Source organism: Mesocricetus auratus, unplaced genomic scaffold (genome assembly GCF_017639785.1).
Source record: "Mesocricetus auratus isolate SY011 unplaced genomic scaffold, BCM_Maur_2.0 Super-Scaffold_100707, whole genome shotgun sequence".
NCBI classification, from domain to species: domain Eukaryota; kingdom Metazoa; phylum Chordata; class Mammalia; order Rodentia; family Cricetidae; genus Mesocricetus; species Mesocricetus auratus.
Genome location: NW_024429269.1, coordinates 8258693 through 8274309, shown reverse-complemented (window position 1 = coordinate 8274309; position 15617 = coordinate 8258693). Strand labels below are relative to the sequence as shown.

The 15617-nt window shown below is 42.8% G+C and overlaps 1 protein-coding gene across 2 annotated transcripts in view; it reads right to left on the bottom strand.

Annotated features, from left to right (window-relative positions):
• Positions 1-335: 335 nt before the first annotated feature.
• The window catches only part of Nup58 (nucleoporin 58), a 56909-nt gene continuing 41627 nt past the window's right edge, over positions 336-15617 (bottom strand). The window contains exons 15-16 of one of the 2 annotated variants that reach the window (XR_005875086.1): positions 4288-4466; positions 336-946 (exon numbers count right to left, since the gene is read on the bottom strand). Coding sequence is in view for 1 of the 2 variants with exons in the window: in XM_040740557.1 (XP_040596491.1) it covers positions 4384-4466 (83 nt within the window). In the remaining variant the exon portion in view is untranslated. Of the gene's footprint in view, positions 947-4097; positions 4467-15617 lie in introns of those variants that run through there. The other variant, XM_040740557.1, reaches the window with a different exon arrangement.

Below are 15617 nucleotides of genomic sequence, written 5' to 3'. Positions count from 1 at the left end.
CAATGAGTACAAAGATGATATGAATGTTTGGACGGTTTTGATAGGAGATCAAAGCAACCACTCAATTCCTTTAAAAGCCAAAGCTTCATCCAGAGCAATGACCCAGTTTCCTTCAATTAAATAAAGGTAGAGGGAGCCAGCAAGATGGCTTGGTGGGTATTGGTGCTTGCTGCCAAGCCTCAGGACCTGAGTTCATCCCCTGGAGCTCCCAAAGTAGGACAGAGTAGACTCCCACAAGTTGTCTGACCTCAATATGCATAATGCTACATGCATGTCATCCCTCCCAAATAAATAAATGTAAAATTATTTTAAGATTATTTTTAAATAGTAAATAAAGGTAGATATATGATAAGCTGTAGAAGGGAACTGTAAAGCTGACTGACATTATTTTGTAGGGATTAAGGGGAAAAGCTGTCCCTCTGGAATCAGTACAAGGTGAGGAATGTGGGTTGAATGGTAAATGCACCCATGAACTCATGTTTCTAATGCTTGACTTTAGTTGGCAGTGCTAGTTTTTGGAATTGTAGAAACTTTAGGAGCGAGTGCCTTTTTGGAAGATGGTTCACTAGGGACGGGTTCCTGTGGTATAGTATCCCTAGCTGCTTTGTCTTGCTCCATTTCTCCACCAGCCTGAAGTGAGCAGTTCTCCTTCTTCATAGACTCACGCTGTCGTGATGTTTTGCCCAAGTCCCTGAAGTCATGTGACCATGGACTGAACCTTCTGATGCTGTGGACCAAATAAAATCTTCCTTTCCTTGAGTTGCTTCTATTAGGAATCTTATGGCAATGAGAAGCAACCAATACAAGTAGCCAGTGCTGGGGAAGAAGCTGTGTCGTGTCCAGATCTAGATGAGAAGCAGGCTTTCAGTGTCAACAACGCACCCTTCTGTAGGAAGAGGATGTCATCTAGGACTTTCATGACTGGACGGCAGTGTCTGCTCCAAAGCTGCAAAACACAGGCAGACTCTCTTGCTAGAGGCTTGTTCCTAGAACTCTAACCCTTACATTGCAGCCAGGGCTTATTTACCATCTAACACCCTGCAGCACTCAGAAATGAAGTGAAACCTACCTGCCTGTGCCCTAGAAATGGAACAACAAAGCCTGATTGGTAACATTCTTTCAAGCCCAGTGTTGAGAGCTCTTGCTCACAGTCGAAAAAGACACCTTTCCAAACATTAGTGCTGATTGACAGCACCCCTGGACATCCAAGAGCTCAAGTGGTAACAGATAATGAGTTAGTATAGTTTTCATGCCTGTTATCACAACATCCATTCTGTGGGTCACAGCTTAAGGAGTTATTTTGATTTCAAGTCCTTTAAAGAAATTTCTTTCCCAAAACTGAAGCTGCCATAACCAATGATTCTTCAGATGAACCTGGACAAAGTCAATAGAAAACCTAGGCATAATTTACACAATCTGGAGGCCACTGGAGTTTAAGACATTCTGTCTTTAACTTAGCTCATCAACTGTCAGTGTACCTAAACAACAATGTATGTTCCTTCCCCAAGGAATTTTTGCTTGATGTGCATACTTCGCCATTCCAACACTTAAACAATACCTGGCACAAAGTAGGAGCTCAACAAATTATCTGTTGACTAATAGGAGGAACATGGGAAGGGTATATTCATAAGAATGCGTTGCTTAATGAGTGGCTGTCCATAAACATGGGAAGATGGTCAAAGTGTCTAACCACCAGAGGAATACAAATTAAAGCCACAGCCAGGGTTAGGGAGATGGCTCAGTGGTTAAGAGCACATACTTCTCTTCCAGAGGATATGGGTTCCTTCACTTCCTAACATTCTTGTTGGGCAACTCACACAACCATCTGTAACTCCAACCCACAGCCACCTGTAAGTTCAGCTCTAGGAACTCTGGACACCCTCTTCTGGCCTCTATGAGCACGCACACACACAATAAATCTTTTAAAAGTCACAGTGAGATTCTACTTCAAACCCTTTCAGATGACAGTAACAATTTAGTACTCATCCAATGCTAGTAAGAATGGAGAATGTGCTGCCACTTTGGAAAGTTTGACAGTTCCTTAAGATATTAAATATAGTTAGTTATCACAAGACCCAGAATTTCTACTTCTTAGTACAAACTCCAAGACAACCAAATCATCTGTTCACACAGAAACTCCTGTCCTTGATTGTGCACAGTAACATTACCTATTATCACTGAAAAGAGGAAACTGTTTGCAGACTGATAGATGTGTCAGTGTCACACAACAAAGTATTATTTAGCAAGGAAAGGAATGAAGTGCCGATACAGAATGTCCTTGAAATCAGTGTGCTAGTTGAAAGGATCCAGTCACACCGACATGGACTATTCAGAGCAGGAAAATAGAGAGATGAGGAGAACAGGGAGGTGAAGGAGGTAGAGCGATGGTGATAGGATAGGGAAGGAAAGTTAATGATAATGGAGTCTGAGTGGCCAGTAAACACAATACACATCCACCTGAACTGTAAACTCCATACAGTGAACACAATACACATCCACCTGAACTGTAAACTCCATACAGTGAACACAATACACATCCACCTGAACTGTAAACACAATACAGTGAACACAATACACATCCACCTGAACTGTAAACTCCATACAGTGAACACAATACACATCCACCTGAACTGTAAACTCCATACAGTGAACACAATACACATCCACCTGAACTGTAAACTCCATACAGTGAACACAATACACATCCACCTGAACTGTAAACTCCATACAGTGAACACAATACACATCCACCTGAACTGTAAACACAATAAACACAATACACATCCACCTGAACTGTAAACTCCATACAGTGAACACAATACACATCCACCTGAACTGTAAACACAATAAACACAATACACATCCACCTGAACTGTAAACTCCATACAGTATACACAATATACATCCACCTGAACTGTAAACACAATAAACACAATACACATCCACCTGAACTGTAAACTCCATACAGTGAACACAATACACATCCACCTGAACTGTAAACTCCATACAGTGAACACAATACACATCCACCTGAACTGTAAACACAATACAGTGAACACAATACACATCCACCTGAACTGTAAACTCCATACAGTGAACACAATACACATCCACCTGAACTGTAAACACAATACAGTGAACACAATACACATCCACCTGAACTGTAAACTCCATACAGTGAACACAATACACATCCACCTGAACTGTAAACACAATAAACACAATACACATCCACCTGAACTGTAAACACAATAAACACAATACACATCCACCTGAACTGTAAACTCCATACAGTGAACACAATACACATCCACCTGAACTGTAAACTCCATACAGTGAACACAATACACATCCACCTGAACTGTAAACACAATACAGTGAACACAATACACATCCACCTGAACTGTAAACTCCATACAGTGAACACAATACACATCCACCTGAACTGTAAACTCCATACAGTGAACACAATACACATCCACCTGAACTGTAAACTCCATACAGTGAACACAATACACATCCACCTGAACTGTAAACTCCATACAGTGAACACAATACACATCCACCTGAACTGTAAACTCCATACAGTGAACACAATACACATCCACCTGAACTGTAAACTCCATACAGTGAACACAATACACATCCACCTGAACTGTAAACTCCATACAGTGAACACAATACACATCCACCTGAACTGTAAACTCCATACAGTATACACAATACACATCCACCTGAACTGTAAACACAATAAACACAATACACATCCACCTGAACTGTAAACTCCATACAGTGAACACAATACACATCCACCTGAACTGTAAACACAATAAACACAATACACATCCACCTGAACTGTAAACTCCATACAGTATACACAATATACATCCACCTGAACTGTAAACACAATAAACACAATACACATCCACCTGAACTGTAAACACAATAAACACAATACACATCCACCTGAACTGTAAACACAATACAGTGAACACAATACACATCCACCTGAACTATAAACTTCAATCAGACTAATGTGAATTGTGTCTCAAGATGTTAAGAGTGGCACAATTTAAAATTATAAATATTCAGTTCACTCTACTTGGTCCATTTTATTTTGTATCAATGTTGCCTACTTCATCTTTGTATTATCCACAATCTATTATAACTGAATTGGTAGCCAACTTCCCAACCCCAGAATCTAGTACATGACCTATTATTAGTTTATCCTAAAACATGGTGGCCATGTTTTCCTTCCTGAATTCTAAACATGTCAAGCAAACTCACTCTATGCCTTGTATTACTCCTCTTAAATAACAAGAGTCACAAAATGAGTGTCAGACGTTCCTTGCAAAGCAGATACTTGTTGATTTCAGTGACTGCTCAGAACTGGATTTTTCTTCCCAGTTCATTAGTTTCTGTAACACTGGGTTTTCGAAATCCAGTTAAAACGTGTGATTTTTGTCCTGAGAGAAAGAGAGAAATAGTTTAGACTGCTATGATAATAATAACAGCTATTATTTATTGCCTTCTGGCCTTGCCCAAGGCATACATTTACATACCGTATTTGTGCTAACTTATCCAAGTGTTCACTCTATAAGGTTATTACCTCTTTTCTTACTGAGGAGGCACAGAATGCTAAATAATTGGCCTAATGGCAACACTGCTCAGTGGTGGTGATGAGATCCAGTCCCAGCCACACAGCTAAATGCCTGAGTGGAAGAGGGTGACTAATTACCAATTAAGAAATAGTCATAAAACTGAATCCCACTTAAGTATTGGTGATACAAACCTAAACAAATAAAAATAAGATAGGACCTCTGGGATTACAGCCTAACAAGGGAAGTCAGTGTCTCACCAAATAATAGAAACTACAACATGGTGGGTTTGGTTTGAATGAGCTGTCACCATGGTCTCATGTATTTGAATATTTGGGTCCCGGTAGGTGGCGCTGTCTGGGGAGGCTTAGGAAGTGTGGCCCTGTTGGAGAAAGTACATTACTAGTATGCACACCATTCCCAGCTCACTCTTTCGGCTGCATGCTTGTGGTTCAAGATCTGAGCTCTCAGCTTGCTGCTCCAGGTGCCATGTTCACCTGCTGCCATGCCTCCACATGTGATGAGGATGGACTCATCCCCCTGGATCTGATAAGACCAAGTAAACCCCTCTTTCTGTAGTGTGCCTTGGCTACAGCAAGAACAAAAAAAAAAGTAACCAATGTGGTTGCATACTGTCTGCTGTAGGACCTGAGGAAGGATAAAGAAAGGAAGGCACCCAAAAGCTAATGTTTATCTCAACTGAAATAAACCACCCATGCTGTGAACTGAAACTGTCAAAGGGCACAAGGTTTTGGAAGGGTCTCTGAGTGAGAGGTTCAGAAGGAAGGTTTGGTAAAGGCAATAAAAGCCAGACTGTGAGGGTGCTTGTGTGTGACAAGCTACAACATGGAATAATAAGTAGCCATGAGTATGGGCTTCACATGATCATCCTTGCATTCTGAAGAGAGAAACTATGAACTCCGGGGGAGCAGAGTTTTGAGTGATGAAAGCAGGATTCCAGACTGGATGCTGTGTGAAAAGCTCATTTAAGAGTTTAAAAGACAGCCGGACATTTGTGGCACACACCTTTAATCCCAGCACTCGGGAGGCAGAGGCAGGCAGATCTCTGTGAGTTCGAGGCCAGCCTGGTCTACAGAGCGAATTCTAGGACAGCCTCCAAAACAATACAGAGAAACCCTGTCTCGAAAAAAACAAAATAAAAAGAGTTTAAAAGACAAGGAGCTAATCAAACACCTGGAATTTCTTCCCCTTTGGAGTATGTAAGCCAGGTGTGGACTTACAATCATGGCTAGCAGCATGGCTTGTAGAGATATAAGGCATATAAGGCAAACTGCTTACCTAATTTTAAAAGTTACACTAATTACATTAAGGGTATGGTGATGTGGCTTGGCACCTGTCTAACATGTATAAGGCCCTAGGTTCAGCAAAATACATTATACATGACATTAATAGGAAAATTGCATTTTTGTAACAATAAATCTTTAAAATCCAATGTGAATTTTACATCTAAATGACCTCAGATTTTCCTGGAAACTACTCGGTTTACATTTTGATTTAAAATGAATAGAAAAATGATGATTCTAAGCCAGGCAATGGTGGCACACTCCTTTGGTCCCAGCACTCTGGAGGCAGAGGTAAGCAGATCTCTGTAAGTTTGAGGCCAGCCTGGACTAACTCTGGAGGCAGAGGTAGGCAGATCTCTGTGAGTTCGAGGCCAGCCTGGACTGCAGAGCAAATTCCAGAACAACCAAGGCTACACAGAGAAACTCTGTCTCAAAAAGTGTAGTAAGAGTAGAAGAATAAGAAAATGCAGATTCCCAGACTCAAGTTGTTTTAAAAACATTTGAATGTTTAATATTATAGATAAGTGTCATTTTAAAATGCATTTTTAAAACTTTTTAAGTGTCATTTTAAAGCTCCATTCTTAGTTGAAGTTCCCATGTTTCAAGGGTTCCCTAGCCTCATGTGGCCAGGAGCTACAATTTTAGACAGTACAAATCCCATATCTTTTCGACCTCAGAATCACTTACCAAGCTCTTGGTTAGCTTGTGACAGGTCCACTAATTATACTCATTGTTTTCTGAGAGGGGATTTAAAAGTAGAGAATCACTAGTCTAGACCAGTATCAAAATCCAAAACCAAACCCAAACACATGGGAATAGCTCAGCAGTTACAAGCATTTACGATTCTTGAGAGGACCCAGGTGTAGTCTGTAACTCCCATTCCAGGGATCTATCTAATGACCTCTTCTGGCATCCACCAGGACCAGGCACATATATGGTTCACCAAGACTGGTGGCTATCAAAGCTTCTAGTGGCTCTCAGGGGACAAGTAAGCCCAGTCACTGTGGCAATGTGCTGCACCCACAGCCCAGTAGTAAGTCCCCTTCTGTTTTCCTGGCAGAATTCTGGCTGAGTCCACGACACCTACGGAAGGACATACCAAGTGCCACTTAACAGCTGTTTGACTAGGTTCTGGTCAGTGTGGTGTGCAGCAGTGATGTAAGCCACACTCTTACAAAGAAAGGAGGTGTGCTCTCCACTGTCTTTCTCCTGTGTGCTGGAGCGCACACTGACTCCACTACTCAGAAATTCCTCAAGGACTGGCAGGTCTGCCCTGGAGGAGTCTGTGTGTCTGGCTCCATCCAGCAGCCACACTCTGACTGCCTGAATGATCATGTCAGAGACATAACCCACTTTTTCCTTAGCCTACTACATTCGAGTCACTTAACAAGGCAACTTTGTGCCCTATTTGAGCCATGTGAGGGAAGATGAGTGAACCCCCATAAACCAGGATATGCAGCAAGCTATTTCTGTAATAGGTTAGAAGACCTGTTTGCCTTCACAACTGCAGAAGTACCATGGCAACTTACAAACCGACATGGGCTGTACACCAATAAAGCTTTATTTACAAACACAGCAGATGGATTTGGTTCACATGCCATAGCTTGTCAACCTTTTGTCAATACCATTGTCCCCTCTTCCCCACAAAGGTGTCTTATAAATAAATAAATAAATAAATAAATAAATAAATAAATAAATAAATAAATGGATAGATAGGTAGGTAGGTAGATAGCTTGGCTCTTATAGCCTTGGCTTCTTAAAGGGAAAAATTAATCTATGATCTGAGAATTCATTATTTTGGCATGATTCTCAGAAGGAAGTGTGGGCCAAGGGGCGGCCAGCAGTTTGGATGCAGAGCCAGGAGGACTACACCAAGTTTAAAGCCAGCCTGGGCTACTTAGTGGGTTCTAGGCTGTTTCAAAACTAAAAATCAAACAAACAAGCAAGCAAAAAGGGAAGGAAAAGGAGAGAAACTGCGGTATGAACCACTTATTTCTCAAGAAGATTCTCTAAGTGGGATTTATTTTAACCAGGTCCTGTTAGGATGTGCATTCAGGAGCCTCACAGAAACAAATGCAAACTGCCTCAGAAGAATTTATCATCAGCCTCAAGAAATTTCCAAATGATAAATTCCTGTCAAAGACAAGCTTACAAATAACAATACAAAAGGGAACAGACTAGTCACAATGAACAAATGTCAGCAAGATTGAAACACAATATGACCCTTAATTGTTTGACTTTTTGTGGGGGAGGGGTTTCCAAGACAGGGTTTCTCTGTGTAGCCCTGGATGTCCTGGAACTTGCTAGACCAGGCTGACCTTGAACTCAGAGGTCTACCTGCCTCTGCCTCCCTAGTACTTTGATTTCTGAAATGGGGTATTGCTAGGTAGCCCTGGCTGGTCTAGAACTTTCAATACAGCCTCAAACTTAGAGAGATTCTTCTGCTTCTGCTTCCCAAATGCTGTGACTACAAGCATGCCCAGCCCCTCAACCACTTTAAACATTAAAATTATCCAAGACAAATATAAATATGTTGAGTACTACTATCAAAAAGTGGCCAGACATGACTTTTGAAGGACCAATTAGAACTTCTAAAAGTGGAAAAGGGAAATAAATTTGAATTACATGAATTTTTAATAATTGGTATAATGAAATCAAAACTTCAAAGGGTACCCACAAACTGCAAAGACAATGAGAACAGAAGCAAGCAAAGGAAGACATGACTGACTCAGGAAATAATGAAAGCTAAATTTTAACCTTAAGCCATTTATATTTCCACCAGTGTAAAGATGGGACTAAAACTGGTCATTTCAAAAAAAAACCGTTGAGAGCATTTTCTTTGTAGAAAACAGAGAACTATAGGACTCTTCCAACTGTTTGTGACCTCACAGGGGCTGTGGTTGGAAGTACAAGACCTGTACAAGATCAAGGCAGCCAAAATTTCAGCATGGAAGTGTAGGGACTCATGAAGTCCCAGTTCTAGATGAGGAATTATTTGCAGCTAATGGCTGCGTAGAGAAGAGACTCATTTCTTCAAGGATAGTTTCTGAGAAGCTGCCCATACTACAGTAGTACATGGTTCTACAACCATGAACACGCCGGCAGCAATGGGTACACTCTGAGGATAAAAGGAGGGAGGGAGGGAGGGACAGAGGGAGGGGGAAGAGGAAGGAAGGACATGAAAGGGAAGGAAGGAAGGAAGCAAGGAAGCAAAGAAGCAAGGAAGCAAGGAAGGATAAAAGAGGAGAACAGGGTCTTCTGGCCACGACAGGTCCACTGTGTTCATTAACTCATAGCAGCTGTGGTGGCCTGAACAAGTCAAGCCAGTCAACATTCTCTCATGGAGGGGGAAGAGGTACATGGTTCCCTGCCCCTAACTGAGGAGCAATGGACAGACTTCTGGGATCAGGAGAGTCAGCTTTCCTCAAGGGTACAAACTTGGTAGGCTTGTGCAAAGTCCTGGTAGCCTGACCACGTCCTACTGGATGCCCCCACACCTGTAAGTATATGGACAGCTACAAACCCGGTTATTTAAGGGGGGGGCATTAAGTTGTGGTAGGGAGGTAAGGTGGATCTGGAAGGAGTTAGGTGGAAAAGTGGAAGCCAAATGATCAAAATACCTTGCATGAAACTCACTAAAGAAAATTTCAGAAGATGACCCGTTTGTGTAGCATCTACAGAGATATCAGGAAAATGGGTGACCTGGAAAGCATTACACAAAGCAACCCAGACTCACAGAGACAACATTGTCTCATATGTAGATCTAACTTATAACATCTATATGTATAAACGTAAGTGGGAGAGGAGTGAGGACACAGCTAGGAGACTACAAAGACCACAGTCGTGGAGTTGAGCAGAGGAGGGCAGTCAATGAGACACATGTGACATGAAAGCATCAAGGAGGCTATGGGGTATGGGAGAGCACGTGAGGGGGTTGAAGGACCAGAGACGCTGCAGAACCTGCATGAGACCCAACGAGGCCCCGTGAATGTGGGTGACAGTTATGTGGCTTGATCTTCTTTTGGGAGGGGAGTGGAGGCTGGCAGTGGAACCAGGACCTATCTCGTGTGCATGAACTGGGTTTTTGGAACCCATTCCCTATGGTGGGATAGCTTGATCAAGGGGGGGAGGGGCTTGGTCCTGCCTCAGCTTGGTATGTCAGACTTTGTTGACTCCTACAAGGGAGGCCCTACCCTCTCTGAGGAGTGGATAGGAGGAGGTGGGGAGAGGGAAGGGGGAGGAGGGGGAGCTGGGGTTGGTATGCAAAATGGAAAAAATTTAAATAATAAAACAGACTTTTTAAAGAAAAATCAAGCTTGGAAAAAAACGTATCTTAAACAGCAAATGTCCTAGATGGTGAACATTAGTGATGTGTACCTATAATCCAAGCTTCAGGGGCAGACCCAGAAAGATGCAACTTTGAGCTACATAGCAAAATATAAACATAAATTGAAAGAAAAAAAGAGCTAAATACAAAAACATCCAGCAAGGCCCCACTTGTCCCAAAGGACTACTACCAATGGCTCAACAGCTGTGAGGGAGGGGTGTCATTTTCTTCAGTGATGCAACTAGTACGTTGCCCTTGATTCAGTAAAAAACATCCCACTCATGCTCAGGCATAAAAACTCTAAGCTCAGTAAATCACAAAGGGAGAAACGATAGGAGTAGGGTTGGGGCTGGAGAAATGGCTCAGTGCACACACGCACTGCCTGCTCCTCCAGAGGGCCCAGGCTCAGTGCATACACGTACTGCCTGCTCCTCCAGAGAGCCCAGGCTCAGTGCATACACGTACTGCCTGCTCTTCCAGAGGGCCCAGGCTCAGTTGCCAGCACCCACATGGCAGCTCACAACCCCTATAACTCCAGTTTGGGGGATCCAGTGCCCTTTCCTGGGCTTCTACAGCACCAGGTACACATGTGATGTGTAGATACAGCATGCAGGCAAAACACCATAGACATAAAACAATAAACTAGGAGGGGGCTTGTTGGGTAGATTTTCCATAGGAGAGGAGACAGATGACAAAGAGGGTAGAGTGAAAACAACAATTCACAAACGAATGAAACAATGAAAATTAACATGCAAATTAAAGTGTCCTAGAACAGATACCCCACACAAAAACAAAAAGAATGAACACAAGACAGGATTCTTTGTAAACTATTTCTAGTGGACTGTTGTCTTAATACGACCACCCATGCATATCAGGTTCATTTTCAGCTGAAAAGCTGAGGTCTAGGTTAGAAAAGATCATGCAGTGTAAAGTCATAGTTCTGAAACCAGTTGACTCCAGATAGCACACAGCAAAAAAATAAAAATAAAAAAATCTTAGTATCCACTAACAGAGCTCCTATAGGAGCTACCAAGGAAAAACTGTCAAAAGACCTGGTGCTAAAAAAAAGACAAAGGCAAAACAAAACTAACAAACAAAAAACAAAAACAAAAAGACCAAGTCTGCTGAATGCAATTACATGAATGCAAAAGACTAATATGTGTGGGCACACATATTTAAAAGCTCAACTGATTTACATTGAGAATTAGGATTATAAATATGAGGAAATGGATACTGTTACATACTGGTAGTAATGTACAGAGCAATTGGGGTGAGGGACAATCAAATTTTAAAACACACTTTACATACCATTTAGCAAATCCTTTAAAGAATCAATCACAAAGAAGCATTTACCATATGCGGCACAAGAGACAGGAAATCAAGGGAAGGAAACCGGAAGCTGAGAGCCAGAAGCAGTTTTACTGTATGCAGACACCAGTCCAGCAGACATTTGGCTGAATGGAGCCTTTTTAACCCATTCCTTTGGCCATCCACAGTAATGCAGAGCGATATATATTTTGATTGGTTATAAGCAAGCTTGCTCAATTCCCCCCACAGGCAGAATTTTTCACCCAAGCAGCAGAATCTACAAGCCATTTATAGTGCAGGAAGGAAGGGACACAGTGATATCACAAGAATGTTAGCCTGCGGCTTCTTGAGGCCTTCCTCTACATTCCCCTGCTTCGATGATAAGATCCTGTTTTGGGTCACAGAACATCATCTTGGCTTATAGGTGTTTATTTCCATAGCATCATAAATGTCAGTTTTTATCTCAAATGTGCTTTTTATGGGCATAGAGATGTTTTTGGCCAAGGGAATTAGAGAACAGAATCAAGCAACCAATCAGGATTAAAAGGCATAGCACCTGTGAGGCTTTTGAATTCCCCAAAAGCCAAAACCAGCTTCCAAATAAATCCTGGAGGTCCCAAAGCCTTTAAAATTTGGACTGGGACACAATGAAGCCGTGTCATTCCATCTGTGACACTGTCTATAGTCTTTGCTGTTCTGCTTAGGCTGAACTTTCCATAGAGGCAGGTAGACAGTCTAAAATCAAGTGGTTTTGATAAATTGCACTACATAGCTTATCTCAAGAGCAGTGTTAAGTTGTATTAGTCATAAATCCAAGAACAGTCTGTGGCCTAATGTTCAGTTTAACATACAGAGACAGTTATGCTAGACCTGGGATCTATCTCCTGTCCTAGTGACTGGACCAGAGAATACTGAGTTAAATGTTCCAAGGGCCAGTCATTGCCTTCCTAGTCACAGATTTTTACAGCTGGTGAGGGTTTTGTTTGTTTTTCTTTCTCTGAATATCCAGCCCTTGCATACCCATCCTTTGGCTGTTCCCTTTTCTAGAGAGGACAGGAAGGAAAAAGGCCATGTGAAAGCACCGGTACACAGGAGTCTGGCAAATTCGGTGGAGTTCCTGCTATTCTCCCAAAGAGCCAATGCACTTCATATCATTCCGTCCCTGTCAGAGGGGGAACAGTTTGACAGTAGATCGGAGTTTGGTTCACAGCAGCCCTTTGAGTGGTACCATCCTAAAACCTCTGGCCCAAACATGCTAAGATTTCCACAGGTGAAGTGACATGCTTGCTTCCCCACTGGGCAATAGTTTTCCCAGTGATTTAAGTTTTGAGAAGCCAGACCCCTGTAGTTAAGTGGGGTATCTGATCTCATTATAAGGCTCTAGAAGACTAAATCATCCAGCATCCCAGGGCCAGTCATCTCCTGTGGCAAGCCCTCCCATATACATAACAAGAATAGATGTTTAGAGACTAAGATACAGTCTCTATCATGATTAAGAATAGATGCAGGTGCAGCCTCATAGTAGAAAGGTTACAGAGGTGTAGGCTCAGAGCAAGACACTAACCCTTCAACCTGCAGGAGAGTCCCAGGGTTCGAGTTGGCTATGAGTACTTCAAGACAGAGAAACTTTCTCAATTCTGGGCTTGCTGGCTTGAAGACAATGAAGTCAGCATAATATAAGCCCCTGACTCACAGCAGGATGTGGTTACACCCACCTGGAGGCAACCCAACTACCCAACTGAAGACATTACTATGTTGTCCTCAGTTTCTTTGGGGAACCAGGTGCCCCCAAAAATTGTACAGCTAGCTTGTCCTAGACCAGGAGAGATGAGACTGTTTACATGGGAATTATTTTATTGACTGTACGTCTGTCCTTGTTGGAGCCTGCCACATAACCTGTTGCAATGGATTGAGCTTGTCCTACAATTCCACATACATCAAAAGAGATTGTCTTTGGTACAGAAGGATCAGAGGCTGTGTTTTGGTAATAAGGTTCTGTCCTATCTTTGAATTTCTAACCATTCACGAAACGGGGCAGACACTGGGGGTTAAAACAGGTGCATTGGTCTTTATGGTCACAAGTTCTTGAGGTCTTTTCCTGAGATTCAATGAGTGTGACAGAACAGGGCCCAGGTAACCCCATGCAAGAATCACAGAATGGCTCAGAGACCAAGTTAACAGAAACAGATAATAGCCATGCATCCTGTGGGAAAAAAAATAGGTTAAGAGATGGCTAACAGGAGCCTCTGGCCACTAGTCTGCTGGGGCAGCCATCTGAATCCTGGAGCAAAGACCCAAAGCAGGAGGATTAGAAGAGGTAAGAGCAAGGGATTGGCAATGCATTCACAAGCCAGTAATAAGAGCAGCAGTCTGCTTGTCCCACCAATGGCTGATTCCTCAAGGTTCCGTCATGAGCAAGTGAGTCAGCTTTTTGGAGTGACTGAAGCAGAGCTGTTATTCTCTCGTCTAGCTGTGCTTCTTGATCTCTTCAATTCCCTTGGTGGTGCGGCTGGATTCCTTCGGATGGTCAGCTTGCATGGTGCCGCTGGATCAATAACACATTCCCAGTTATTGGAAGCTGAATTCTTTTTGCTGGGAGTCATCTTGGCCGCCTTTACTGCAGTGGGAGTGGATAAAGTAACAGTGAGTCGATCTTTCCACAAAGGCTTCAGGGCCTGGACATTCCGTTCTTTTATGCAGACCGCATCTCCTGGTTTAAAGGGATCTGTGTTTGTAGTTAGGCGTACAGGCTACTGCTCCTGGCTTTATGATGAATGGGGGCAAAGCTGAGAAGATCCCCTGCATGCGCTGTCTTAAAGTGATATTGCCCAATCCCTTTAAATTCCCCTGTATTTCTCTGACAAAGAGAGGATGTACACAAAGGGTTTCAGAAACAGAAAACCCTGTCTGGGAATAGATCTGATTCTTAACAAAGCAACTATTTTGTGAGCATTTTGCTATAGTTTAACTTTACTGACCACATACTCCACCTTCAAAGAGCTCTATGGATAATATGGTTTGTATAGCTTCCAGGTGATTTTTAACCCTCTAGCTACCAACTGTACTATCTCTGCTGTAAATGCTGGCCCATGTCTGACCCTATAGTAATAGGAATTCCAAAGCCAGAAATTATTCTTTTAGAAGCCATCCCTACTTCAAGTGCCCTTTCTGTAAGCACAGGAAAGGCTTCTTTCTATCCAACCTGAGGATGCACATACAAAGACAAGCGTTTGCGGCCCCTAGCTTGGGGGGAGTTCAGTAAAGTCAACAACCACAGTCTCAAATGGGACTCGTCCAGCATTCTCCTGTCCTCAGCCCATCACAGGTAATTCCAGGCACAGGTGTTACACTGTTCACAAGTTAGTCAAGCTACATGGGGAAGTAGGAATGTAAGTATCAACACACTTTCCAGAGATGTCCAGATGGCATAAGGTCCCTGATGGCACTGTTTAACAAAGGTAATGGCTTCAGTGATGGCTATCTTCATCTGTGAAATTACCACCACAGCTGGGGAGACTGTCCCCATTTTCAGTCTAAAGCCAGGTCATTTAGCTAGCTAGCTTGGAAATAACGAGGCTGTAGCAACTGTCAGACCTGCCCTTCCTATTCAAGCCGGAAGGTTTTTCACCTCTTGGCCTACTCTGCAGTTTCCCCCGGAAGTTGTGGCATTTCCCTCTGGTGTCCCCAACGCTGCACGGCAGCCCTTGCTTAGGGACTACACATCCTGTAAGAGTTCTATGATCTCTTTGACATAGTTTATGTCTTTCCTCCCTGAGTTATTGTTGACCCTTTCTTTGTACAGGGCTCTGAGCACATGCAACATGGTGCAAGCACACAAATCTGTAAACATACTCAGTCACCCCGCTGCCAGCTGCAGCACTCCTGTGGAAGCTGAGTTCTATTTTTTGTGCTGGTTCCCTTGGGAAGAAGCTTTGCCTTAGCAGAATTGAGGCCCATCGGAGTACCCTTATCCTTTTATAAAACTACTACCATCAGTAGGACATGCTACATCAGAGACTTCAGGTATGCCTGTTAGATCCGCCTGCCAGAAAATACCTCATCATGACTTCAATGTAGTCA